This window comes from Ursus arctos, unplaced genomic scaffold (assembly GCF_023065955.2).
Source record: "Ursus arctos isolate Adak ecotype North America unplaced genomic scaffold, UrsArc2.0 scaffold_2, whole genome shotgun sequence".
Lineage (NCBI taxonomy): Eukaryota > Metazoa > Chordata > Mammalia > Carnivora > Ursidae > Ursus > Ursus arctos.
In genome coordinates, this window is record NW_026622874.1 from 68434483 (window position 1) to 68461736 (window position 27254).

Consider the following 27254-nt stretch of genomic DNA (forward strand, 5'->3'; position numbering starts at 1 on the left):
CTCAGAACTGAGGCTGGGGCTGAAGCGGCGGGGAGGGGACGGCTGTGCTCTGGCTTCACCCGCTGGCTCCTGTTCTCTAGTGAATCATCAGAATCCTTGTCCCATAAGCCCTAAGAGTAGCCCGTAGCAATAGGAGACTGGCACGTGGTAGAAGGTTCTAGATGGGTAAGTGGGGATTCCTACAGGTGCCAGAGGTGGGTCCCCTGGCCTGCTCCCTGTGACCCAGCTGCTTGCCACACCAGCATCTCTTGTGTCCTGCCACCCTCTCTGTAAACTTGGCCTCTGACACCGGTGCTTCCCATGGGACCCGCGCCAGGCTCTCCCTTTCCCTGCCTTCCTGTCCTTTCTCCGCCCGCTGTCAGCTGGGCTGTGACAGACTCGGCGCTATAAATGCTGCATTTTTCCCTTAGTTAAAAGTGACTTGTTTCTATTTTTAAATCAAGGGTTTTGAAAACATGGAAGTACTTTTAATAGGGATGTGAGAATCCACAAATAGCTGTGCCTCTTGGAGCCCAGTGTTTTTCTTGAAAGTCAAACAGGATCCTGTCCCTTTGGTCAAGAGCCTTGTCCCAAGGATACTAGGGAAAAATTTATAAATCCTTGGACATGAGACGCTCATTTATTATAGATCTCTCCCTTTGCTATCGGCTCAACGTAGAAGATTTTTAAAAAAATCTTTTAAAAGCAACTTTATCGAGTTTAGTATACATACGACAAAATGCACCCAGTGAGCTTTAACATGTGTGTATATGTGTGTGTCCGTGTGTGTAACCATCTACATAGAGAACATCCCATCCCTTCAGGAAGTGCCCCCCCCCCCAGCCCTTGCTCCCCGGCTGCTCGGATCCCCTGGTCGGTCTGTGACCATCCAGACCCTGACTGCTGGCTGATGTTGCCAGGTGCCTATGCTCGTTCTGTCCCCTGTGCTGGAGGGTCTGCTGCGAGCACGCTGACGGTGTCCTGTCCTGCGCCTCCTTTCTGCCGGAGCTCAGAGCACATTCGCTGTTTATCAGGAGCACAGTAGGGCACAGCCAGTGAGACACCTGGAGCTCTGCCGAGCGCAGCGAGGGCAGGCAGTCATGGCACCCCATTTCTCGGGCTGGCTCGAGCCCATCTTGCAGCAGATGAACAGTCTAGCGAGCTGTTCCTGGAAAGAGGAGGATGTGGAGTTTCCTGGCACAGGTCAAACATCGGAGCCGAAAGTTGATTTCGGATTCATCTGGTGATTTGCGGTTTGTGTTGATCTCTTGGCGGAGGCTGGGGGGAGTCTGAGCGTGATCTTCCCTTTCTCAAAGGCATTTTAAATTGCTACCCTGTGAAAACTCAGTAGACAGCGCAGACATTCTTGGCTAAGACTTGATAACTTCCTCTGATCACTTCTTACACAGCGACAGATTTTTTCCTTTGAGTATGAAATAATTAAAATTGGTCCAAATCTGGAGTAAGCTACCAGGTGGCCCTTGGTGGACTGACGGTTCTTCTTCTCTCTGTGTCTCCTGCCAGGCTCCCTGATCTTCAGCCTTGTCTTCCCAGGGATCTCCCCACCCCACTCTGGCCCTATTGGGGGTGGCACAGATGCATGTGCGTGCATGTCCCCACACCCCAGGTGGCAGGGTCCAGGCCAGCCGCCCATGGGCACCAGCCTGGGTCCCTGTAGTTAATTGGCAAGCTACAAAGCTTCTGACTCTTTCTGGAATCTGCTGTGACTGACTGTCTTCAAAAATAACTTTTTTCATCCATTTGTTTACCAAAGAACAATCACTCTAAGGATTTGTTTTTAACAGCTTTATTGAGATATCCACATGCTGTACAATGCACCCGTACAGAGAGTACTACTCAGCATTTTTAGTGTATTCACAGAGCTGTGCATCCATCACCACATTCAGTTTCAGGACATTTTTACCAGTCCAAAAGAAGCCCCCCCCCCCATAGCCCCCCCCTCTATCCTGCCAGCCTCCAGCAACCACTCGCTTACTGTCTCTCTGGATTTGCCTGTTCTAGACATTTCATGTAACTAGAATCATAAGATATGTGGCTTTTTGTGTCTGGCTTCTTTCACTCGACATCACATTTTCAGCATTCATCTCCGTCGTAGCAGGTATAGGTTTAAATGCCCGCTGTAGTGTATTGGTTCGGTCGTCCATTGACAGTCCATCGTGGACTCCCACTCCACTCCCTCCCTCGCTCCGCTTAGAAGTGGGATCGTGTCCTTGCTGGGATGTTGAGGGTTTTTGTAGATGATCCTGTTGGGCCACATGGACTGGCAGGTGGTGATGTGTTTTGGCTTGTCCACCAGGATTTTCCCTGAAGATGGTTGCAACAGGGAGGGGAGGACCCCCTTGTCCCTGGAGCCTTTTCTGTAAAGACTGCACTGAGGGACAGGGCTTGGCCTTGGATGCTGTGGGGTTGTTGACTTTGACCCAGAGGCTCCAGGTTTTGGCAGGGACTTCCTGCACTTGCCAGTTTTTTTGGCCCTGGAGGGAAGAGGAGGGGGGAGGGCGTCGCCAGCTTCTAAAACAGTGCCCTGTGTCCTGTCGCTCCTTAAAACATCTGTGGAGTTTGAGATTTGGTTCACTTGGGTCCTGAGCAGTATTCCCAGAACCCATAACCCTCTGAACCAGGCGCCTGACCCACCCGAGATGGAGAGCGCAGATTCGTGAACCAGCTGTGGTTTGCCGAGAACTCACTCTTCCAGTGAGGAGGTGTGCAGAGGCCGTGGTGGCTGCTGCAGCGTGTGGCGATGCTTTCTAGAGCTCAGGGTGCAGGACTCCAGAGACGTTTAAATCAGTCACTTGGCCAACCTGCCATCTGTACCCGAAACTCAGCCTCTGGAAAAGTGGTTGGTGGTTTTGGTTGGTGGTTGGTTGGCTGGTTTTTAATTGGGAACATTTTCTCTTTTTTTCTTTTCTTTTCTTTTCTTTTTTCTTTTTCTTTCTTTTTTTTTTTTTTTTAGAGAAATGCACTTTATTTTTTTAAGATTTTATTTGAGAGAGAGAGAGCGCGAGCACGAGCTGGGGGAGGGGCTGAGGGAGAAGCAGACTCCTCACTGAGCAGGAAGCTCGATGGGGAGCTCCATCCTGATGAGGAGCTCCATCCCCGGACTCTGCGATCATGACCTAAGCCGAAGGCAGGCACTTAGCCGACCGAGCCACCCAGGTGCCCCGGGAATATTTTCAAACACCCATTTGGCATACCTATCATCCAGTTCAACAGTTATTAACGTTTAGGCCTTTTTGCTCCAACTAAATTAAGTTACAGAATATTCTGTCACTTTGCCTCTACATATCCAGTGTACATCTCTTAAAGAGTATGGACATTTTTTTGCATAACCGCAATGCTGTTCTCATATCTTACAAGATTAATGAAACCTGTGGTTGTTGCTTTTAGCAATTCTTTGTGCGTGTGTTGTGCCAGAGAACTGTTTTTTTTGTTTGTTTGTTTGTTTGTTTAAAGATTTTATTTATTTATTCGACAGAGATAGAGACAGCCAGCGAGAGAGGGAACACAAGCAGGGGGAGTGGGAGAGGAAGAAGCAGGCTCATAGCGGAGGAGCCTGATGTGGGGCTCGATCCCATAATGCCGGGATCATGCCCTGAGCCTAAGGCAGACGCTTAACTGCTGTGCCACCCAGGTGCCCCGAGAGAACTGTTTTTTAAAGTGTCACAGGTATCTCTCTCTGTCTCTCAAATAAAGAAATAAAATCTTTTTTAAAAGGTGCGGGGGGGGGGAGCGCCTGAGTGGCTCAGTCAGTTAAGCGTCTGCCTTTGACTCAGGTCATGATCTCAGGGTCCTGGGAGCGAGGCCCATGTAGGGCTCCTTGTTCAACAGGGAGTTTGCTGCTCCCTCTTCCTCTTCCCCTCCCCCTGCTTGTATGCTCTCTCTCTCTCTCTCTCTCTCTCAAATAAATAAAATTAAAAAATAAAAATAAAATAATGACGTGTCAGAGGTAAACTTTGGATTCAGAACCCAGCTAAGGGGACTGGGGGCAGGCTTCCTTCCGGTTTAGGTGAGCCTGAACTGGCTGGGTGCCTCCAACACTAAACAGCAGATGAGAACCACCTAAGTTAGGAGTTGGAGGAAAACTACTTAGGATGTCAATGTTAAAGGTCAAGGGAATGTCCCAGGACTGGCCAGAACATGCCAGTCACCAGTTGGTGGGCACCAACAGCCCACGTTGATGGGCACTTCCTCTTCAGTTCCCAACCCTTTGCAATCGGCAACTCATTCCAGCCTCAACACTGCCCTGTGGGGCCTGACCCTCTCTGTTTTAGAGGGGACTCAGAGACTGGCTAGCGATGGGTGAGCCAGAGGCAAGGCCAGGCTCAGTGTCTCAATCCATCCCTTTTGTGGAAGAAGGGATGGTTACCCTCGCTTTGGGGGTTGTGTGGAAACCTCCAGGGGAGCAGCACTTTATACCTGAATGTGAAGAGCCAGGGTCCATCTTGCTCTTGGTCGAACCCCTCTAACCCGTACATTCATGTTCTTGGCTCCAGATGACCGGGAACCACATCCTATCCAGTGACCACTAGGTTATGTTTTGGACAGAGGTGACTGATAAAACTCAGAACTTGCCATTTTTGGTTGACCAGTCCCATTTCCCAAGAGGTGGCTGGCCACCTGAGAGGCATGAGGTCCCTAAGATCACCCCAGAATGTTCTGGGCCACAGGCCACATCCTGGATAGCAACAGGGACGTGGGCTGGAGTGGGCAGCCGTAGGTGGGGGTGCTGAGGCCTGGCATGGCTCCGCTGTTCAGGAATCAAATAGTGGAGCTGTTGTTGACCCCGGGGATCAGGCTGGATGGGGTCTTGTTTTTGAACGTGCGTCTCAAGAAAGAAGGAGGCACGCACGGGAAGGTCAGATTTGCCTAGACTGAGGTTAGTTTCTGTTGTTTGGTTGGTGTTTTGGTTTTGTTTTGTGTTTGAAACTAAGAAGTCAAACAAATACAGCCCAGCAGCTGGGGCCTGCCCTATCCCAGCAGGCCTCTCACTTTAACTTTTGTGATGGCTGTGTCCCTTGTTTAGTCAACACAGCTGGCTGTCTCTGCCCTGCCCAGAAAGAGGCTTTTGTCTGGGTCAGCTTAGCTTTCTGGAGTTCCATCAAGATCTTGTATCCAGAGATGAGCTCTGTCCCCTTCTAAGTGGAAGGTCTCGGGCAGGGTTCCTTTCTACGGAGGCGGTGGTACCTCAGCTACTGCCAGACCCTGGGCCTGTGGGGGCCCACGAGGCCTCAAGCAGGAGCAACCACTTGTCCTGATGAACATCCCATTCCGTCCCCCTCAGAGCCCCGGGGGAGGGCACCTTGCGCTGTGGGGAGGGCCATAGGAGGGGTTCCCACCTTGCAGACCCCACATAGGCAGTGCGCAGGCACTTGGGTGAAAACATGGAGGGAGGGGGAGAAATCAGGTCCCCACTCATTTCAGCTGTTGAGCCAGTGCTGTGCAGAGGGACGTGTCAAGGTGGCATGGTCCCCACCCCTGGGAGTTTGGTGTGTGCTGGAAAGACAGAACCCAGTGTGGCCCCAGAGCCACAGAGCTGCAGTACGTCCACTCCTCCTGCCCTCAGCCAGCCCTCAGCTGGCCCTTGGCCCGACTGCTCAGCAGCACGTGGTCCTTGGGGCTGTCAGCCCATGACCGGCCCTCAGAGGAACCCTTCTTGCTGTGTAGAGCCTGCTGGGGTTGTGTCTAGGGCTTAGGCGCTGAGCAGCTGCCCTCCTGTCCCGGTGGTCAAGCCTCAGGGTGGATTTCAGCCCCTGGCAGCTGGCACATTAGGACATGTCCTTTCCGGAGACCCTCCTGGAAACGCCTGAAGTGTCACAGGAACCAGGCACTAACAATGCCAGGGCAGTCAGAGCAGGTGACCTTGAAGGATTGTCACAGGCACTTACTTGGGCTGGGTGAGTGGTCAGGGCTGAACATCTGGGTCCCTGAGACCTTTGGGCGTCACTGGGACTGTCTCGGTGCACACTCACAGAACCGGTTTCTAGAGTAAGCTCAGTTAGTAGGTGATGACCAGCCTCTCTGGGGTCCCGCCACCCCCAACATTTGTTATGAAAAAGTTCAAACACGCGGAGAAGTTGAATGTGTGGGCAGTAAGTTCCTGTATTGTGTCTTATCTGCCTCATGGATCCCATGGCGAATAGCACTGTGTCGTGTTTGGTTCCTAAGTAGTTGGAATCTCTTCAGCCGGTTAAAGTTAGTTTCAGACCTCACGGTGCCTCACTCCCAAGACTTCTACGTAGTTACACACTTCCTTGTCCAATACCATCAGTAACAGCTTCATAACATCATCGGTCCAGCCTGTGTTTACATTTCCCCAGAAGTCTATTTTGACTTGTTCTTTTTCCCAGTGGGGGTATACACATCATATTCGGTGGTAGGTCTCCTCGCCTCTTTTAGTTTGCTTTTTTCTTTTTTTTTTTTTCTTTTTTTTAATGACCTTGGTCTTTTGAAGAGATCAGCCCAGTTGTCTTGTAGAATGCCCTACATTCTGTGTTTGAAGCCTGTGTGCAGTTAGGCCTGGAGGCTCAGTGGGGTCCAGGCCCAGGATTTTAGGTGGAAGCCAGAGTGATTAGCATTGTTCACATTGTGCTTAGAGGTTGGGCTCGAGGGGCTGCTGGACCTGAGTTGCCAGGCTCGGCTTTCTGGAAGTCAGTAAATCCTGGGGGTGCAGGTGCTTTGTCGGAGCCCAGCCTTTCCACTTGCATTCCTTTAACTGAAACAAAGAGGCTGCTCCAGCAGGAGCCTGGACTGAACAGACTCTCCTTATTTAGAAGAGTTGTTAGCAGGGTGCCCGCCCGGCTCTCAATCTCAGGGTCATGAGTTCAAGCCGCATGTTGGGTGTGGAGATTGCTGAAAGAAAAATAAGAATGCAGGATCCTTTATTAAATAAATAAATAAATGAATAAATGAAATAATAATATGTTTTAAAATAAGAAAGTTATTAGCAACTCATGACCCTTGATTGGAACTTTGGTGTGTCTCATAGTCTCTCTTCCTGCCCATGAGTCTGTCTGCTGGGTGGGGGAGGAGAAGCAGCCGAGTCAGCTAGCACCGCTTCTGCTGAAATCCAGCCCAACCATGGCCCCTCCACCAGGCTGCCCCAGAGGGAACCCAGGTCGGGATGTGGGGTGGAGTGTGGGGGGGTGCTCTCTGCAGCAGCAGAGAAACAGCAGCGCAAGGGAGATGGGAGACGCGAGACCAGCCGGGGAGGAGCCAGGCTCGGGTGGGGCACCCCCTTTCCTCGGCTGCAGTGTGGTGGTGACTCTGCCACCTGTGCTTGGGGCTGTTGTGAGAGAGAGACACGGCCCATGCAGTTACTGAGGAGACGTCTGTCCATGGGGGACAATACTAGCTTCCCTGTCTTGCCCGCCTCGCAGGTTAGCATGAGGAGGAGGAAGAAGTAGCGTGAGGTGACAGTGCCCGTTTGGTGGGCTGGTGAGGGGGCGCGGCCACCCTCCTGACGCCGCCTCCCTCTCTGCAGGTGTGAATGACAGAGGTGGTGCCATCCAGCGCCCTCAGCGAGGTCAGCCTGCGCCTCCTCTGCCACGATGACATAGACACCGTGAAGCATCTGTGCGGCGACTGGTTCCCCATCGAGTAAGTTGAGCAGCGGCCACTGTCCCCATTTGTAGCTTGGAGGGGTGGAGGGCGGGTGGGAGGAACACGCACATAAGCTCAGGTGCCAGAGCCAGAAGACTTGCTGTGACAGCCAGCGCGGCCTGGAGGTGCTGTGGTGGCCCAGGATCACCTTGCCTGTTATTGGACCTGAGGCCTCAGGCCCTGACTGCCGTCAGCCTCTTTCCACCTCACCGCATCCCTCGTGCACGAGTTCCCCAGAAGGCCTTTCCTGAGAATCTGTAGCTGAAAAGATGTGCAGTGCAGTGCTGTTGATAATTCAGAAAGTTGAGAAGCAGCTTAAGTAATGTAGCAGTGAGGACTTGGTTCCATACACTGGGGTACGTGCCTGCAAGTGCTCGCTATTCAGCCAGGGGGGTCGAAGTCTGTGGGAGAGGTGTATTTGTTGATAAGGATTTTTTACATGAGATAAGAAGTGGAAAAAGACTAGAAAACAGTGCGTATCCCAGTCTTGCTTTTATTTTAGAACATGTACAAGATAAAAGCTTGTGGGGTTATGTACCGTGTAGCAGGATGTTTTCAGTAGTTTGAGGCGGGCAGATTATCAGCGGCTACAGTTTTGTCTGTCTTGCTTCCGTAATAGGCACATACAGCTTTTGTAGTGGGGAAAATAGGTGCAGACTTATTTTACAAACTGGCAGTTACAAGATCAAGAAGTACTCGGGGTGTAACGTACACCATGCCGCCAAGAGTGAGCACTGCTGTAGAGGTTATATGTAGGAAGCTGTTCAGACAGTAAATCCTGAGTTCTCATCACAAGAATTTATTATTTAAAAAGAGCACAAAAAAAAACCTTGTTAAAAATGAACTAGATCCTGCCAAGCATCGTATTTCCATGAGTCCTGGCCTGAGACTGGTGGTTTAACCTGTTGCAGGCAGGGAGGGAGGGGACGGGCGAGCCTCACGGCTCTGGTGGGATGTGAGTCGCCTCAGCCTCTTGGGGATGTGGGCCAGCAGCGGCTTTACGGGTCACAGAGGGGCCCTGCTTCCACCAGCAGTCCTGCCGCCGCTGCCAAGTAGCCCAGTATGTGCTCGGATCAGACCCCGCCGAGGGCGCCTGTGCCTGGTAGAGCCACACAGGGCTGTAGACTCTGCCTCTCCTCGCAGCTTCCTGCACCTGAGGCCTCAGGTTCCAAAGACAGAGTGAACTGCAGTCCCGTGGGCTCTGTGGTGGCAGCTTCATGTCCCGACTGCTGTGCCAGCCGAGCCCTCTGGTGTAGTGTGAGGAGAACTAGGGAGGGAGTGCGGGTGATGCTCAGGCCCTGAGCATCTGTGGGTGGTCAGTGGCCTCTGTGGAGCAGAGCCACGTAGGGGACCTGTCTGCCATGTCACTGAGAGGATATGGTGCCTCCCCCAGCTCAACAAAGGCATCTCAGGCTAACCTGTTAGGTCTACCTCAAGCTAAAAAAACAAATCCACACACCCCTAGGCCCCGAGTGCCCCTGCCCTCCTGACCATGTCTCCTGGCTGTGGCTGAGTCTGCCTTTTCGTTACCGTCCAGGGGCTTTGTACTTACCATTCTCTCCCTGCTCCCCTGGGGGGGGGGGGTCTTGGCGAACAGCCCCTAGCCACCCTGGCTACACTCTGCCCTTGAAGGTTTGTCCCCATCCCTGCCCAGGGAGGTGCAGTGAACTCAAATGCCACTCAGCTGTGAACTTAGCTCTCCCCACCCCCCAGTCTTCAAAAGGATTCACAGAATTCTTGGAAATCACCCAGATGTCTGTGGGCCATCAAGGGCCATCAGTCTTAACTCATCCAGCTGTCCCTTCACATCCTGCTCTCGTAGAGAGAATGTCCTCAGAGGTTTTTTTACTCTCATCTCTCATGTAATGATAGTAAAATCATTTTTCCCGGGGCGCCTGGGTAGCGCAGTCGTTAAAGTGTCTGCCTTCGGCTCAGGGCGTGATCCCGGCGTACCGGGATCAAGTCCCACATCAGGCTCCTCCACTATGAGCCTGCTTCTTCCTCTCCCACTCCCCCTGCTGTGTTCCCTCTCTCGCTGGCTGTCTCTCTGTCACATAAATAAATAAAATCTTTAAAAAAAAAAAAATCATTTTTCCCATCAGAAATTCCCAGTCCCATCTAGGGGTGCCTGGGTGGCTCAGTCAGTTAAGTGTCCAACTCTTGGTTTCAGCTCAGGTCATGATCTCGGGGTCGTGAGATCAAGCCCTATGTTGGGCTCTGCACTCGCCCTAGAATCTGCTTGAGTTTCTCCCTCTCCTTCTGCCCCTCCCCCCTCTAAAATAAATAAATAAACCTTTAAAAAGGAAACACACATTTTTAAGAAATTCCCAGTCTCGTCTAGACAGATTACTGCTTTAAGAAAACCCTTTGGTGAGTCTGAGTGGTGGACAGACTCCTTATCAGCCATGGACCAGTGGGCAGAGTGTGGTTCCATTGTGTGAAGCCTGACATTAGCAGGGCTTGACCTCTGTGGGTTCACCTCAGTTTGTTCTCCTCAGGTACCCAGACTCATGGTATCGTGATATCACCTCCAACAAGAAGTTCTTTTCCCTCGCCGCAACCTACAGGGGCGCCATCGTGGGAATGATAGTAGCCGAAATAAAAAGTAGGACCAAGATACACAAGGAAGTAAGTACGTGTGGCGAGGAGTTGGTGGTCCTTGTCGCTGCACGGTCCTGCAAAGGCTTGTGACCAAATCACGCTGCTGCTCTCTTCTCTGGCCCTTTCTTCTAGGAGCCCAGACCGATTAGGGGACTCATCCAGTTGGTTTCTTTCTGGGTATAGGTGATTCAGTGAGACATGCATTGAACAAGAGACCTAGCTGCAGGCTTCATAATGACTGTTATTTCAAAGTAGGGAGGAGTGTAAATGATACACTGAGAACCCCCAAAGTTGTCAGGGGCTCTGGGAAGATCAGTGGTTTGTAGAAACTGCTCATAGTGCTGTGGTTGGTTGAAGGACACGCTGGGTTGCAGGTAGAAGTTAGTGAAGATAGAGTTATAATTTCTTTTCACCCAGTTTCACAGACCTCTCCGAGATCTATGTAGGAACTCCCAAGAGTCTGTGGGCCTCATGTCAGCAAGCTCTGCTCTGAGTGTAGAATAAGATGCGAGGTCATAGCCACAGACAACATTGTTCCACGTGGTTCTGGGTCAAGATTCTGCCTAGTAATTTTGGTCATCTTCACAACTGAGTAGTGTTTGTCACGTGGGTGTTTACTCCAAGGACAGGAAAAAACCCACTGACAGCTAGCAGCTGGTTCTGACTGTTCAGCTTCAGGTTATTTCTTTGAAATAACAAGGAGGACATCTCCCTTTGAAAGACCAGACCCACTCAAGTACACCCCATTTTGCCCGTAATTAGATTCTGGCGAAGGTAGTTTCCTTTCAGAGTGACTTTCTGTCCCAGCTTCCTCCTGAGCTTTTTTCTTCCACTTCGTCCGCACCATGGTCAGATTCAGGAGCCTCCCAGGCTGGAATTCCATCTCCAGAACCAGGAGGCAGGCGAGGGGTGGCGCGGCACGGCGCTCTGCCTGACGTGGGCAGCACAGGGCGGTGGAGGGGCTGCTTGGGCCCCCACTCCCGTGACTCAGAGACCGCTTGGGGGCAGCGTAGGATCCTTGAAGCAAACCTTTTCAAACTTCATCTCGTCCTGAGTGTCCAGTACGTGTCCCATGGCACAGTCGCTTCCCCGTTACCGCTCTGCCTTCACCCCTTGTCAGGTCACCACACATCTAAAGAGGAGCGACATTCTGTGTGTCCTTAGTTTAGCTGTTTGTGCCACAAGGACCTGCACCCTGTTGTTTCCGTGTGGGTGTGCGTGTGTGGGGGGATGACTCTCCATTATCCTTTGCTCTGTCCACTCCCACCTCAGCCCCCCCACCCACGTGTCATAGTTGAGTCAGTGGGTAAGATGTGCCCTGTGTAGGTACCAGGTGCTTCAACCATTAACTGGCCTTTATGTCTGACTTTTTCTTCAGGATGGAGATATTCTAGCCTCCAGTTTCTCTGTTGACACGCAGGTTGCGTACATTCTAAGTCTGGGAGTAGTGAAGGAGTTCAGGAAGCACGGCATAGGTAAGGGGCACCGAGCTCGTGGGGTTTGGCAGATGTGCTCCAGCCACCATGTCCAGTCATTTCCCACGTGCTGATGACCAGCCCATAAATGTCCCTCATCCCCCTGTCCTGCGGGGATGTTCAGCCTCCCACCCCTCCCAGAGGTCTCCCTGCCCCACCTCCACTCCGTTGGCCTTCAACCTGTGCCCTTTGCACCTTTCGTCAGGTCTCTGGGCAATGTCCTTGTTCCCAAATCTGACTTGATCAGATTCATAACGCTCCCAGATGTCCTCGTCAGGGAATGGGCACCTCTTACCACACCTGCCACCACACACATGGCTTATATTTGGTCACAAGATGTTCTTGATTAAGAGTAGAAAACATAATTGAAAAACGGTCCCAGGGACGACTGGGTGGCTCAGTCGGGTAAGTGTCTGCCTTTGGCTCAGGTCATGATCCCAGGGATCAAGTCCCACCTTGGGCTACTTGCTCAGCGAGGGGCCTGCTTCTCCCTCTGCCTGCCTTCCCCCCTGCTTGTGCTCTCTCTCTCTCTCTGACAAATAAATAAATGAAATTTAAAAAAAGAAAAAGAAAAATAGTCCCAGCTGCCATTTATCACATGTTTGTTGCATGCAGGGAGCTGTGCCCAGGCCTTTCTCCAAATTCCCCCCCACTCCGCCGCACAGGCAGCAGTCTTCCTGTGTGACCCAGGCCTGTCTGTTCTACCTTTTCCCGGGCTCACATTTGCTCTTTCTGCTGTGTGAAAGGTTAGTGAGTCTCCACCACAGGCCCAGCCCCTGCGAGGGAACTACCTGGTCCCCATCTGTGGTTCCAGACGCCCGATGGTGTGCAGCAGATGAGCTCCACCTGGCCGTGGGATTTTTAGGGGCTTTGACAGGGCGGTTATGGGAGTTCCATCTTTGATACAATGGCAGGGAGATCTGTAGGGATCTCTGGCAAGGTCACGTCCCTGTCTGCTTCATGCTCCCTGCCTGCCCTGCTGTGTGTGACTGTCACCCCTTCTCCTGCAGGTTCTCTTTTACTTGAGAGTTTAAAGGATCACATATCAACCACTGCCCAGGACCACTGCAAAGCCATCTACCTGCACGTCCTCACCACCAACAACACAGCAATAAACTTCTACGAAAACAGAGACTTTAAGCAACATCACTATCTTCCCTATTACTACTCCATCCGAGGGGTCCTCAAAGATGGCTTCACCTATGTTCTCTACATCAACGGCGGCCACCCTCCCTGGACAATCCTATATCCTTTACTTCTGAGGGGTGAGGGATGAGGCTTCCCAACCACAAGGGTGACTCGCAGGGGCAGGGCCCATGCGCCAGATGGAGCCACGTTGCCTTCACATGATTCACGAGGCCAAGCTCACTGGACACGTTTTTCCTGACCAGATGGTGTTGTGGGTAGATGTGGTTGTACTCAGTGTTCCTCAGACTTCAGCTGGCATGAGGTGTGAGTTTTAACCCTCTTGGCCAATGATCCACCCATCCAGCAAATACTGATTGAGACCCTCCTGTTCTAGGTGCACAGGAGAGACAACTGCAAACCAAACAGATGGGTCCCCTGCCCTCAGAGGGTCTTGTGCCGGCTGGGGAGAAGACACACAAGGGGAGCAAAAAGAATTGCTGGCTGTTTGGAGCGCTTGGGTTCAGACCTCCCTTCCCTGAGGACTGTGTGCCCAGAGCTGTGTCCCTCCCCTGCTCCCTCCTCTTTAACCCTCTCTGGGCTGGGACAGGAAGAAGGGAGGCCAGGAGACTTCCTGATAGAGGGTGTGGCCCCTGACACTCTGTGAGAAAGAGCGAGCAGGGAGTGAACTGAGTGAGGCTAGGATTTAGCCACATCACAGGGGAGTAAACAGGAGGGAGAAGTGTGCCCCAAAACCCTACAGGCCTTCCAGTCCCTGTGAAGATGGGACCCCCTCCTTGTCACGGGGACAAGGCCCTGCCGTCCTAATGACTGAGTAAGGGAGGGAACTGGGAACACTTGCTCTTCCAGCAGACCTGTCACCCTGGCCCCCAGCCCCTGTCCATCAGCTTTGGTCCAGGTGTCCATGTGCCTGAGGCCTCGCCCAGAAGTTCCTCTTGCACCGTGTGCCGTTATTTTGCAAAGTGGACGCCCCTCTGGCTAACGAGGCTTCTCGGCACTCCACAGAGGCTTAGCAGGCTTTGGGTCTCCTTCAGAAATGGTGTGGCATCTGCACGCAGTCCTGCAGATGACCGTGTGGGCCCCTGCTGACAGTGCCATCCAGGGGTGCGTGGGCAGGCGAGGCAAGTCGGAGTCTTCCTTAACGGAGCCCCACGGACTACATTCAGCACTTGGGCTCCGCACTAGCAAACCTGAGCCCCTGCTCCATCCCGCACAGGATCTACCGCCAGGCCCACAGCCTGCTCTGCAGCTTCCTGCCGTGGTCCGGCATTGCCACCAAGGGTGGCATTGAGTATAGTCGGACCATGTGACGCCAGCTTGGCAGCTGCTGTCAGGCCCCACCCTTCAGCACCCCGCAGTACCCGCCTTCCTGGCCATCTGACTTCTGTCATCTGCAAAGGAGCTGGTGGCCCCTTGCTGGGCCCATCGGCCTGCCCCAGCTGCAGGCCCGGTGCTACGCGGGCTCGGAGCAGAGCGTCGCGGGGCACACCTGGTCTCTGACAGGTATGCTGGGGCAGGTGGTGTGGGGAAGAGGGGAGCAGAGCCCAATGGGATGATGGTACCAGGAAAAGAAGACTGTGGCACATTCAGCCATGAAAACAGAAGGGCCTGAATGGGCACTTGCTGTGCAGGGGTGTTGGGAAGTAGTGCCAAGAGCTGAGGTAGCCTGACTGACTTTCAGAAACTTTAGGAAGGAAAACAGAGTCCTTGAGCCCTTGGCCACGCTTCTGTCTTTTCACTTCCTGAACTACATTTTAAAAAAGGATGCATTCACATGGTTCAGAAATTGAGAAGGTACCAAAAGATCAACCCCCAACCATTCAGCTGCCCTCCTGAGAGGCTTCTGGTGCTTCTGTGTCGTGGCCGAGCTCCCAGGTCCGCTCTGACAGCAGCAGCTTGGGACACGTGCCTGGTAGACTAGAGCTTTGCTCAGATGCAGCCACTTACGAGTGCCATGAGTGCCACAGGGAGCTGATCTCTCAGACCTCCGAGCCGCAGGGGGTCATGGGGACTGCAAGGCCCACCCCCTAGTGCACGAACACAGCCCAGAGCAGTTTAGTGGTGGGGGTAACTCACACAGCCATACTCCATGACCACCTGGGCTGGAATCCCTCCATCTGTGCTTTGATTTCTGTGGGGACTGGGAGGGACTCTGGGCCTGGAGGGCTTGTGCTCCAGGCTAGGTTGTGCAGGCTAGCGCAGGACATCTCCCTGGGGGCCTTCACCCCTGCTCCCCTCTTCTTTCCCGCAGGCTCTTCCAGCCCTCCTTCCTTTTCTGGTAACCTCCGGAAACCGCCGCCTTGGCCTGCGCCCTGGTCCCTGCCTCCATGAGCGTGTGCACCAGCCCCACTGGCCGGCAGGGGTGTGGCGGCATTCACTGTGGTCTGTTTCTTCCTCTGCCCCCTTCCCCTGACTGCCCGTTCCTTCTAGCTCTTTCCTCCAAACCCGGAATGAACTTTTGCTGGAAGGGAGGAACCCAAGTGTTATGAACAGACCTGACACTAAAGACAGAGGAGCCTCAGAACAACGGGGGTGGGGGGGGGTAAAGGGAATGCCAGATCCTTGTCCAAAACCAGCCCACAGAAGCCTGGGGTGTGGGGAGCAGCCCCTGCCTCTCTGTGAGGGGCTGTCACATGGTGGGCAGACCCCGGAGGCTTTTCACCCAAGCACAAAGCTCTGGGGCCTAGACCGTGACATGGGCAGTCAAGTCCTCCAGTGGCCTCCTGCTGAGGGCTTCATGCTGTCCTGGAGAGCACGAAACTGCCCATCAGATGGCAGATGTTGGCTCAGCTGAGCTGCCCTCTGGAGCTGGACTGAGAACAGGTGCCAGTGAGGTTCCCGGGGGCCCCCTCCCCAGCCGCCCAAGTCCATGAGCTACAGCTCCAAGATGCAGACAGGAGGAAGCTGAGAGTGCTCTTGATCGAGTGGGGCCTGGCTTTTGGGGCGGGGAGAGGGGAGCTGTCGCGTGCCTTGCAGCCACTCAATCCCCAAAGGCAGAGACAGGAGAGGCTGTCAGTGCCAGGGAGTGTGCGTGCGAGCATCACCGTGCAAACATCACTCGCTTCTGGCGTCACCCTCACCCCCATTCCCCAAAGCTGCTTGCTGCCTGCCCTGCCCTCCGGAGTAGAGGGGGTTGGCAGAGTCATGCCCAGTGTTGCTGCAGTGTCTCGGAGCCATGGCCATGGTGCGCCAGCCTGAGAGCAGGAGGAGAAGGGGGAGCAACCGGGCAGGGGCCCGGAGTGACTGCCATGCTTCCCTCCCTCAGAACTGCACAGCCTGGGGCTGCCTCCACCCTCGGGGTGGGAGAAAGGTGTTCTTGAGAGGAGGGCGAGCTGGCCCTGAGAAGCACTTTTCCTCCTTCGACCACCTCCTGACTGGTGGTGCCTCTCGGGGAGAGGTCCGTTTCTTGCTGACCTGTCCCCACTCTGCACTGACCTTGGCATCATGCTGAGGCCCAGCTTGGTGTTCTATCTCATCTGAATCAACGGTGATTGTGTGATTTTTATTTCTGCCCCAAGGGGTAAGGAAGAGTCTTCTGGAAGGTTTTGCTTGGACATTCATAATCGAGCTCAGAGGCCTCGCCCTGCCCCTCTCTCCCTGCCCCCAATCACTGCAGTGTCCAGCCCCGTGTTGAACAGATTGTAGTGTTTTGTCCCATTACAAATAAACAGACTTTAATTGGTCACATCTTGTCTTTCCAGTGCCAGCCCGCCACACTTTGGGCCCCACCCCTGTGGACTTAGCCCCCAAGGCTGAGGGCAGCTCAGGAACTGCTTGTCTGCCGTCAAGTTCCAAGGATGGCTTCCAGTGAAAGGGCCAATTGTTTTGTGTAATTTGCCAAAGAATGCGGTCATGGGGAAGAGGTTCTAGAGCTGAGCAGCACAAGCAGGTTCTGAGATGGGAGGTCCTTAGCAGCTGCCTGCTGCTCAGGGTCTCTTGGCAGCTCTTGGCCTTAGCTGAGGCCTGGTTCCGTCAGGAGGCACTGTCCTGGCTTAGAGAAGGTTCCATAGAGGACTCAACACAGTTGTCAGGTGGGGGCTCTGGACCGCAGCATGGGAGCCCAAGGCAGGGCGCCAGTGTGTCCCAGCCCATGGCTGGGCCAAGCCCGGGACCAGGTGCTTCCACCAACCTGTCCTTGGAGCTTCTGGCCACTCTGGGGGAAGGGGGTCATGTTTGTCACTCCATTGGGCAGATGAGGAAAACTGGTTCAGGCACTGTGAGTTACCCCACAGCTGTTCAGCATGTGAATGGTGGCCAGAGAACCCAGCCCAGGTCTGGACCCCTCCAAAGTCCGTGTGTGCCGCTCTCCAAGGGTCGGACATCATCCAGACAGCCCTCCCTGGGGGACAGGGCCTGAGGCACCTGCAGAGCTGGGTGTGTGGGAGCCCTGGGGGTGGGGGTGGGGGTGATACTCCCACAGGGAGCACCGAGCAGCATCCCTGGTGCTGGCAAATGACACTCAGGTTACTTAGGCTGGAACATCTGTTTTCACTGTGCCGATGGGTCAGCTTCAGGAGTAAGTAGCTGACTCCCTGGGGCCCTTGCCCAGTTGTGTGGCTGAGTATCAGCTTGCGTCTGGGAGGATGGGGGTTCTGGTTGAGCCTTGCCCCGAACACAGCTGTGCCTTCCTGGGCTGGCCTCCCCACAGCGGGCCTCAAGGACACAGTGTCGCAAGGGCTGAAACTGACCCCCTGGTGGCCTGGTGCAGTACCCTCCGGCTATTGAGAGGCTGTGGTTGGGGGGTGCCCCAGGGTGGTCAGTGCACATTTGCACGAGTGTCTGCTTGTCTGGGATGTTCCTTCACATCAGCTCCCAGTCCCCAGGACGCTAGGACTGCGGCTTCACTCTCAGCCTCTTCTGAGTGTTTTTCAAGAAAGTCTTGGAAGGTTGAGGGGGAAACTGTTTAGAGGTCAGCCTAGAGAGTTTTCTTTGGATCCAGCCTGTCTGCTGCAGCAAATGTCTCTCCCAGGGAAGAGCTGGGACTGAGGGATCCACTCCAAGAGGGCCCAGAGCTTGGCTGTGGCTGCGCCTGTGGTTCCCTCCATGTGGCCTCCCCTGGACTGGCTTGGTTTCCCATGATGTGGGTCTGGCCTCCCCCAGCGCACACACTGGAAGCTGCCAGGCGTCCTTCAGGCCAGAAGTGACACCATGTCACTTCCCCCACATCTTATGGTCAAGCAAGACCCTGAGCCAGTCCCAATTCAAGGTAGGGGGAGGAGAACTACACGAGCCAGAATACTGGGACGCATGCATTGGAGGCCACCACAGTGGCTGCTGACCACAGCCTCGGTATCCTGAGATCTGGACTCTGGAGTAGTCTGTGCTCCCCTCTGAGCCTCACAGCCTCATCCAAAAGTAAGGGGACTGGGCCTTGAACTGTGTACAAGGACCACATACTGTGGCTTCTGGCAAGGTCTCAGTTCTGTCCGGTGGTTGGGACAGCCTCTGCAACTTCTGTCTTCGTTCTGCCTGGCCTTGGCCTTCTGGGGCAGTACGTATTGTGGTAGAGGGAGGAGACACCCTTTTTGTCGCCCCCCCCCCCCCCAGTGGCTCGTCTGTTGGACCCGCTGAGTGGCTATGTCCCTACTCCAGTCCCAGCTGGAGCAGTCAACACGTGCTCTCATCAGTCCTCCTCCTAAGGCTGCTCTCTGGCTGCTGCAACTCAGGCTCCCACCACCCAAGGACACAGCCACACTTGTAACAACCTGAAAACCACCCAGGGATCAAAGTTTCCAGAATCTGCTGTCCCAGGGACCTACAAAATGTCCAATTGTGAGACCAGGGTACAAGGGCAGGGAGGGGGCCTGAGGGATTATTCTCCTCCATCTGGAAGGAACCCAGCTGTCCAGAGTGTCCTTAACATCATCACATGTGATCTGCCAGGAGCCCCTCGTGGGGCCAGCTTAGCCTTAGCCTGACCTGGGCTGCCAGGACTGGAAGTCAGCCACACAGTGAGGGGCATTGAGACAAACCCAGGTCATCCCATCCTGTCCCCCCTGGGCTGAGGTCTAGTGATGTAGAGCAGGGGGTTTCAACCAGTGATTCTGCCACCCCTTCCCCCAGGAGACATTGGACTCTGGAGACACTTGGTTGTCACACTAGGAGATACCTTACAGTGCACAGGACGGCAGCCACAACAAAGATCCATCCCCAAATGTCAACACAGTCCAGGTTGAGACACCTTGGTACAGAGGAGTCCAAGCTGAGGGTGCCCGGAGTCCAGGCTAGCTGGGAGAAGGGCTGTGCCCATGCTGCGTGGAGGGACAGGGCAGCAGGGGTCCCCACGGGGCAGTGAACTCAACCAAGGACTGAGTGAGTGGTGGCATGGGGTTTAGGCCAACATTTCTGCCCAGGATGAGAGCTTGTGCTCTTCCCTGGCACTCTCCCTACACCTGGCCTGCATCGTTTGTCCTCTGCTGCCTTGGCCAGAATGCCATGCCTTGCATTTAGGTCTGTTGAGACATTGTCCATCCAGGATGACTTCCAGGAGTCTGACCCAGAGGAGGATGTTTGCTCCTCAGCCAACACTGGGAGCGCCTTGGATCCTCCCTGGCATCAACCTGGAACTTTGCTCTCAACACAGATGGCAGGTGCTCGGAGAGGCTCTTTCTCTGCATTGACTTCACCACAGAGAGACCCAGGGACAAGAAGGTACGGGCCTTGGCTTTTATTGAAATTAGACCTGCGGGCTCCCCGGGCTCTTGGAGCCTAAATCTCCACTCAGTCTGGCCTACTAGGTACAAGTGGCTGACCTGAGCTGGAACAGGCTGCAAGGGCTTCTATTTTTTTTTTTCCGTTCTTCCCACAGGACTTCCTCCTTCCTCCCCGCCTTGAGTCTTCCTGAGGCTGGCCCAAGCTCTGGTGCTGGGCAGCTGCTGGGGTGTGTCATTGTGGGGTGACTGCTGGTAGGGGCTGAGCCCTTCCTGTCTGGACCTGCCTCCTCCTGAGCCATCCTTTTCCCTCCTGTCCCCAGCTGGGACAGCCAGTCTTGGCACTCAGATCCCTATGGTCTCTCCAGAGCCCCAGAGCGGGTTCTCTTGCACAAAGGACATGTGGACTCCTCTGAGGCCCCCCAGGACCTCTTGGGCCTGAGCCCCAAGCCTTTGGAGGGACTAGGCTGGGAGGGGACACCCTTGGCTGGGTCCACGCTGGAACTGGAAGCTGAGGAAAGTAGGGGGAGACAAGTCACTCAAAGGGACCCAAGTGGAGGCTTCCAGGCCGTCCTATGAACCCCCCCCCCCAACCCCCAGAACCTGGCATTCTTCAAAATACGAAGGGAGGGACAGTTCTGAAAGCCCATGAGGGAGGGAGGGAGGAAGAAGGAAACAGATGGTTCAAGCTGGAAGGACCCTTGTCTATTGACCCCCTCATTTTATAAATGGCCACACTGAAGATGGGGAACAGCAGAGGTGATGGTGGGGAGCTGTCCAAGGTCCCTCATTGAATGCAGAGGTGGGACAGGAACCCCCGAACCTTGGGAGTGAAGAAGGGCACATCTCGGTCCATCTGAGTCCCCAGCCAACCCTTCCCTGAGTCGTTCCCTCCTATCCCCAGCCCTGCCTCACCTGGACAGGTGCTCACCTGTATTTCCGAGGCTGTCCCTGGGCACTGGAGCTTCTGGAAGGTGTGAGTAGTGGCTGTTACCTGGGCCCAGAGTCCCCTGTGGCAGGTCTAGGGGCCAGGCCATGCCCTCAGGCCGTGGGAGGCAGCCCCTGGCCATGAGCCGGCCCAACCAGTGGCTCTCACACTGGCCCGCAGCCTGCATGTGGCCCGGCAGGTAGAGAGCCAGGCCCCGGAGGTGGCGCAGCCGGAAGTTCTTGGGCTTGCTTCCCTGGACACTGGGGCACTGCTGCTGCTGGGCCCCCAGCCCCCCCTCATAGATGTTGGGTGGTGTGTCGGGGTGGCTGGGATGTCCTCGGGCCCAGCTCACTGCATCTGCAGAGGGGAGAGCAGGAGGGTGGTGGCTGGCAGGCCGCAGCAGCCAAGAAGGGAGAGCACAGTCATATGCTCTAAGACTAGCTCGTGTGATGGGCTCCACTCGTGGCTTGCTGATGAGCCTCGGCCTACCTTTCCATCAAATGGGCTCAGTCCCCTGCCTCCCACCAACCCCCACCCAACATACTACTCCTCTTCCCTTTCCCAACCAACAGGAAGGTCTGAGAAGCCTGAGATGTGACACAAAGATCTCTTTCAGGATTTCAAGCCCTTTCTACCACTCCTTTTTGCCCCCTACCCTAGAAAGAGCATTCCGGTGTCAGTACAGAAATTGCACAGTGGGTCCGGGATCACACAGTCCAGGGTCACACAGCCTAGACCGGTGGCCATTCCCCTCTCCCAAGCATGCATGTCCCTGAGACCACTCTGGTGGCTTTGGGCCCAGGTCAGGATAGGAGGGCATCTCTCCTCCTGCCACTCCTCCCTGCAGCCCGGCACCTTCTCTTATGCGCAGCTCAGAGAACGCACAGACCAAGGCTTCCATGGAGGGCCAGTGTGGTGGGGGAGGAGCGGCTGGGCCTCCTGTGCAGCAGGGCTCTGCTCTCCCCCGCCTGGGTCTGCAGGTCTCCCATGGCAACCAGCTCTGTGATGTCAAACGGAAGACTCCCAGCCTTCCTGGACCCCCAAGTTTGGGAGAGGATGATATCTAGGGCTGGGGCAGGGTGGGTGGAGAGCAAGGGAAGGGGGTGGAACACTAGGGGAGGTCCCTGATCCTCTGGCTTGGGACAGGCCACACGAAACAGACTCAGCTCTTGCAGGTTGGAAAGTCACTCCCTGGGTGAACTCTTGAGGTCTCAGTTGGCTCCTCCATGGGTGGGAAATGAGGCTTTAGGAACAGACTTGGTGAGATCTGAGCCAGTGCTTTGAACCTGCTGAGAAGGTGGTTCTGGGTCGCTGAGCAAGTCACTTAAAAAATTGCACTGTCCATTGCCTTATAAGTAGATGATGGAGTATCATGTGGGTCATACCAAGTATAAGGATGTGGAAGAACTGGAGCTCTTGTGTACTGCTGAGGAGAATGTAAAGTGGTACCACTGCTTTGGGAGAGTTTCTTCAAAAGTTAAACTTTCACCTCTCCTCATTCATAGATGACAGGCTCTCATATAGGGAAAACATTAATTCACATGTAAAAACAAAACCTATTGGAGCTGATAAAAACCAGTAAAGATAAAAAGGTTCAGCTCATTAATTAATAGGATATAAGATCAACACACAAAAACTAATTGTATTTTTATGTACTAGCAAAGAACAAAAAGAATAAAACAGGAATAAATTTAAGGAGGTACAAGACAACACTGGAAACTACAAACTGCTAGAAAAAAGGAAAGACTTACAGAAATGAAAAGAATACTGCCCCCCAAATCTTTTGGATTGGAGGCTTAACATTGTTAAGACAGCAACATTCCCCAAAATGATCTATAAATTCAGTGCAATCCATATCAGAATCCCAATAGCCTTTTAGACAGAAACAGGAAAGCTGATCTTAACATTCATGTGGAATTACAAGCCAAATAACCAAATAATCTTACAAAAGAAAAGGTTTGAAGACTCCTTTTCCCTGATTGCAAAACTTACTATAATGCGACAATAACCAAAACAGTGTGGAATGGTATAAGGCTAGACATCTCAAACAATGTAATAGAAAAGAGAGTCCAAAAATAAAGTCATGCATCTATGATCAATTGATTTCAACAAGGCTACCAAGACCATTTAATGTGGTAAAAATAGTTGCTTCAACAAGTGGTGCTGGGATAACTGGATAGCTACATATGAAAGAATGAAGTTGGACCCCTACCTCACACCATTTACAAACATTAACTCAAAATACAACAAAGACCTAAATGTAGGAGCTAAAACTATTTAAAGAAAACGTAGGGGTAAATCTTCATGACCCCGGGTTTGGCGGTGGTTTCTTAGATATGGTAACAGAAGCACAAGCAACAAAAGAAAAAATAGATAAATTGGACCGCATCAAAATTGAAAATTTGTGTGCTACAAAAGACACTATCAAGAAATGAAAAGACAGCCTACAGAATGGGAGAAAATATTTGTAAATTACATATCTGATAAGTACAGTGTCCAGAATATGTAAAGGACACCTATAAACTCAACGAAATGGCAACCCAATTTAAAAATTAATGAAAAACTAGAAGACATTTCACCAAAAAAGATATACAAATGGTTAACAAGTACATGAAAAGATGTTCAACATCATTAGTCACTAGGGAAATACAAATTTAAACCACAGTGAGATACTACTTCACTCCACAAGGATGGCTATTAAAAAAAAAAGGAAAATGATAAGTATTAATGAAAATGTGGAGAAATTGGAACTCTTGGACATTACTGGTGGGGATAGAAAATGGTGCAGCCACTGTGGAAAACAGTCTGGCAGTTCTCAACTAATTAAACACAGAACATATGACACAGTAATTTCACTCTCATGTACACACCACAAAGAATTGAGAACAGTTTTTTTTTTTTTTTAAAGATTTTATTTGGGGGAGAGCACAAGCAGGGGGAGCAGCAGAGAGAGAGGGAGAAGCAGACTCCCCACTGAGCAGAGCCCAACATGGGCCCTGATCCCAGGACTCTGGGATCATGACCCGAGCTGAAGGAAGACGCCCACTGACTGAGCCACCCACGTGCCCCAGTATGATTCCATTTATATAAAACTCTAGAAATATGCAAATCTACAGTGACAGAAAGCAGAGCAATGTTCCCCTGGAGTAGGAGGAGTGGGGCACAAAAAAACCAGGGGTGATAGATTTGTTCTGTCTTGATTCCCAAACTATATCACAGTATAGGATCAGAGGACTGCTACCCTTTAGGGACATGTTGAGAGTTTGCCCCAACTTAAAGCAGAACTGGTGGGCTTCCCATGGCCTATTGTGTGCACACAAGTCTGGAGTTAACCAACACCTGGCCCACAGCAGCCCTGAACTGGGCATCACATCCAGCACAGAGCATTGGTTGGGGGCGGGGTGGTGGTGGCAGGAAACAGACTACATGGCCTTTCCTCAAAGACCTTTCACCGAAGTGAGGCAACTTCATTCATTCATTCGGCCATCAGGTATTCCATACATTCTGGGACCTACGGAATGCCAAATACTATTATGGACGTGGGGAGGGTATCTGCTTTCAGGAGCTTGCTTGTTCAGACCAGAGACAAAAGAAGAAAAGCAAACGAGCTGTTTCCAGATCACACTGGGAAGAAAATAAAACAGGGTAACATGACAGGGAGGGGCTGGGAAGCATCTTCTTTGGTGTAGGCAGTCCAGAGGCTTCTTCACAAAGATCTGAAGAAGCTGGGAAGAGCACTCCCGCCCAGGGAACCGCGTGTGCAAAGGCCTGAGGCAGGAGGATGGTGGGTGTGTTTAAGGGAAAGCAAGCCGGAGCAGATGGAAGAAAGGGAGTAAAAGAAGACACAGCTAAGTGGTTTGAGTCTGATTTGAGCTGCAATGGGAAGCCATTGAATAGTTTTTGCTTTTTTAAGGGTTTTTTTTTTGTTTTGTTTTTAGTCATGCTTATTGAGATACAATTTCAGATACGGTAAAATTGAGGGGTTTTTTAATGCCTAGTTCTATAAATTTTGGCAAACACCTGCTGTCATGTAGTTAGCACCATGATCAAGTTATAGAACAACTCCATCACCCCCCAAAAAAATTCTTTTGCACCTAACTCCTCCTGGCAACCACTGATGTTTTTTGTCTTTATATTCTCATCTTTTCCAGATTGTCATATAAATGGAATCATACAGTACGTAGCCTTTTGAGTCTGGCTTCTTCCACTTAGCATAACGCTTTGGCCTTCCGCCATCGTTCTGTATATCAGTAGTTTGTTTCTTTTTTTATTGCTGAGTGGTAACCCATTATGTGGATATACCACAATTTTCTTATCCATTCATAAACCGAGAGCCACTTGAATGGTTTCAAGTTTTGGGAGATGATAAAGCTGCTATTTGTGTACAGGTTTTTGTGTGAAACTCAGTTTTTGTTTCTCTTGGGCAAACACTTGGGAGTGGGATTGCTGAGCCATATGTAAAATGTCTATTTATTTTTATAAAAAATTACCAGTTTTCCAAAGTGGCTGCACTGTTTTACATTCTCACCAATGATGTGAGAATGTAAAGTTCCTCCACATCTTTTCAAACCCTTGGCACTGTCAGGGTTTTTGTTGTTGTTTGTTGCTTTAACCATTCCGATAACTGCCTAGTGATACCTCATGTGTTTAATATGCATTTCCCTAATGACGAATAATCTTGAGCCATCTTTTCATTTGCTAATTACTTGCCATATGTCTTCTTTTGTGCAGTATCTTTTATTTTTTTTGTCTACTTTCTAATTGGATTGTTTTATTGAGTTTTGAGAGTTCATTATGTACTCTGAATACAAGTCTTCCTATCACATATGTTTTGTGAATATTTTCTTCTAGGCTGTGGGCTATCTTTTCATTTTCTTAAAAATGTCTTGAGCAGTTTTAAATTTTGTTGAAGTCCAATTTATTTAAAAAATTTTTTTATTAAGATTTTATTTGAGAGAGAGAGAGTAAAAGATTGCAAGAGTGGGGAGGAGAGGAAGAAGCAGACTCCCCGCTGAGTAAGGAGCACGACGTGAGGCTCCACCCCACGACCCCGGGATCATGACCTGAGCCAAAAGCTGAAGGCAGACGCAGAACCAACTGAACCACCCAGGCGCCCTAAAAAACTTTTTTTTTTTTTTTTAAAGGATCATACCTCTGGTGTATTTAGGAAATCTTGCTTAACATAGTCACAGAACATTTCTAAGCTTTCTTCTAGAAAACTTAGTTTTTTTAAGTTTTACATTTAGGAAAGGGCGGAGGTTCATTTATTTGCATATGGATTTCCAACTGTCCCAAAACCATTTGTTGAAAGACTATTCTTTCTCCACTGAAGAGCACTGCCACCCTTGTCACACTGACCAGGTGCGTGTGGCTCCAGTTCAGGACTCTGTGGTCCAAGCGTTTGTGTGCGTGTCTCTTCGCCAGGGGAGGGCGGAAGGCGGCCAGCGGGTGGCAGTCCCTCCTCTGGGCCCGTCCTTCCGGGTCGCCACACTTCATTCCCCCCCACGCCCTTCTCGGTCGCCAGCCTCTCACCGTGGCTACGGGACAGGGAGGACTCCTAGGCGAGCGCCCAGCTGAGCAGGCCACGTCTCGCGCGCAGCTCTCCCCCCGCAGCCACTCTCTCCTTCCAAGGGCTCACGACCACGTCCCCGCCCCAAGACCTCGGTTGCCAAGATAGCTGCGGGCGACCGAAGACTCGGGCCGATTTCTGGCCTGTCGTGCAGCCCGAGAGAGCTGCGCATGCGCGGTCGCCGCCGGTCAGCCTGGGTCTTCGCTTCCCAGGTCCCCGGCTTCCCCTCTTCATGCCTTTGCCGTTTCTTGGGAGCCTAAGTCGCCGGCGAAGCCAGCGAGTTTACCCACGCCAGGGAGAAACGTGCTAGGCACAGGACCCAGGAGGGAGACCCGGCTTCGTGACATTATCGTACATTTTAGGGAGCTGAGGAAGAAACGAGAAGCAGTATGTAGAGCGCCTACCACAGCGTCAGGCACATAGTAGGTGCTCAGAATGTGTCCGCCAGTGCCAGACGTATGTTTGCAAAGTGTGTGAAGAGGACCCAGATGCCGTGACGCTCGCAGCCCCTCGGCATGGTCAGGCTCCTTTGGCGTACCCCTGACACCCCAGGCTGCTCGCTCCTGCGCGTGCGCACGCGCGCGACCGGGCCGCTTCGCCTCCCGTGCTGTTTGGCCCCCGCCGCGCGCCGTCTAGGGCTCCGTGCGTTGCCATAGAGCCCGTCTGCGCTGAGGGGCGAGCTGCCCAGACGCCGGGCTGCAGGGGATCGAGAGCACCATGTCTTTCCGCGACCTCCGCAGTAAGGGGGCCCTGCCCGCTGTCTCCTGCGGGTCCACAGCCCGAGTCCCCCCGCTTGGGCCCTTGCGGCTCCGGGGCGTCCCTGGCCGCTGCCGCCCCCCAGGCTGAGCGCCCCCGCCCGTTGTCAGCCCTGCGACCTGGCGGGAGGTGCTGTGTGTGACCCTGGCCACGTGTGGTTAGGCGGCTGAAGAGCCGAAGTGTTAATTTTGTCTAATTTTAGGTGATCTGTATGGCCACATGGGGCTGCTTGCTACCGTGTTGTTAAACGCTGAGACCGCTTTCGAGTTGGGTTAGTGTAAGATCTCAGAGAAACGAACAAAACCGAGGAGCGACTGCTGCAGGATAATTGCGGGTGGCTTTTTTTTTGAGTTTTTACGGTCCGCCAGGGAGTTCCTCTTGTATGGGTGTGCGTCGTTTCATTGACTCCTCTGAACTACTGTGTGTTCTGTGTTTAGAGAGCAGGAACCGGGCAGGGAGGCCAGGGAACTCCGTCCAAGGACCCAGGCAGTGAGAGCTGGCGCTGGGGTTTGAATTCGGTTTATCTGACT

At 52.7% G+C, this 27254-nt stretch overlaps 3 protein-coding genes across 12 annotated transcripts in view; 2 read left to right on the forward strand and 1 right to left on the reverse strand.

The window, feature by feature from the left end:
* Positions 1 to 16506, forward strand: part of NAA60 (N-alpha-acetyltransferase 60, NatF catalytic subunit) — a 39073-nt gene extending 22567 nt beyond the window's left edge. For 2 of the 5 annotated variants that reach the window (XR_008960333.1, XR_008960332.1), the window contains exons 2-7: positions 7481 to 7596; positions 10098 to 10227; positions 11579 to 11675; positions 12686 to 12920; positions 13975 to 14324; positions 15073 to 16506. Coding sequence is in view for 2 of the 5 variants with exons in the window: in XM_057314976.1 (XP_057170959.1) it covers positions 7487 to 7596; positions 10098 to 10227; positions 11579 to 11675; positions 12686 to 12920; positions 13975 to 14131 (729 nt within the window). In the remaining 3 variants the exon portion in view is untranslated. Of the gene's footprint in view, positions 1 to 7480; positions 7597 to 10097; positions 10228 to 11578; positions 11676 to 12685; positions 12921 to 13974 lie in introns of all 5 variants that reach the window. The other 3 variants (XR_008960334.1, XM_057314976.1, XM_057314977.1) reach the window with 3 other exon arrangements.
* Positions 16507 to 17228: 722 nt separating this feature from the next.
* Positions 17229 to 27254, forward strand: part of CLUAP1 (clusterin associated protein 1) — a 38779-nt gene continuing 28753 nt past the window's right edge. Inside the window, exon 1 of one of the 6 annotated variants that reach the window (XM_026520464.4) lies at positions 17229 to 26390. Coding sequence is in view for 4 of the 6 variants with exons in the window: in XM_026520467.4 (XP_026376252.1) it covers positions 26686 to 26707 (22 nt within the window). In the remaining 2 variants the exon portion in view is untranslated. Of the gene's footprint in view, positions 26708 to 27254 lie in introns of all 6 variants that reach the window. The other 5 variants (XM_057314975.1, XM_026520467.4, XM_026520468.4 and 2 more) reach the window with 5 other exon arrangements.
* Positions 19803 to 20896, reverse strand: CUNH16orf90 (chromosome unknown C16orf90 homolog). The gene is made up of 3 exons (XM_044391543.2): positions 20889 to 20896; positions 20403 to 20785; positions 19803 to 19982 (listed from the first exon to the last, which is right to left on the reverse strand). Exons 1-3 carry the CDS (start codon positions 20894 to 20896, stop codon positions 19825 to 19827), a joined length of 549 nt encoding a protein of 182 aa, XP_044247478.1. The 3' UTR covers positions 19803 to 19824.

Coding starts and splice junctions, on each gene's coding strand:
- CUNH16orf90 (XM_044391543.2), bottom strand. Junction 19,983..20,402: donor GGACAGCCTCGGAAATACAG/GTGAGCACCTGT, acceptor TACTTTCCTCAG/CTTCCAGTTCCAGCGTGGAC.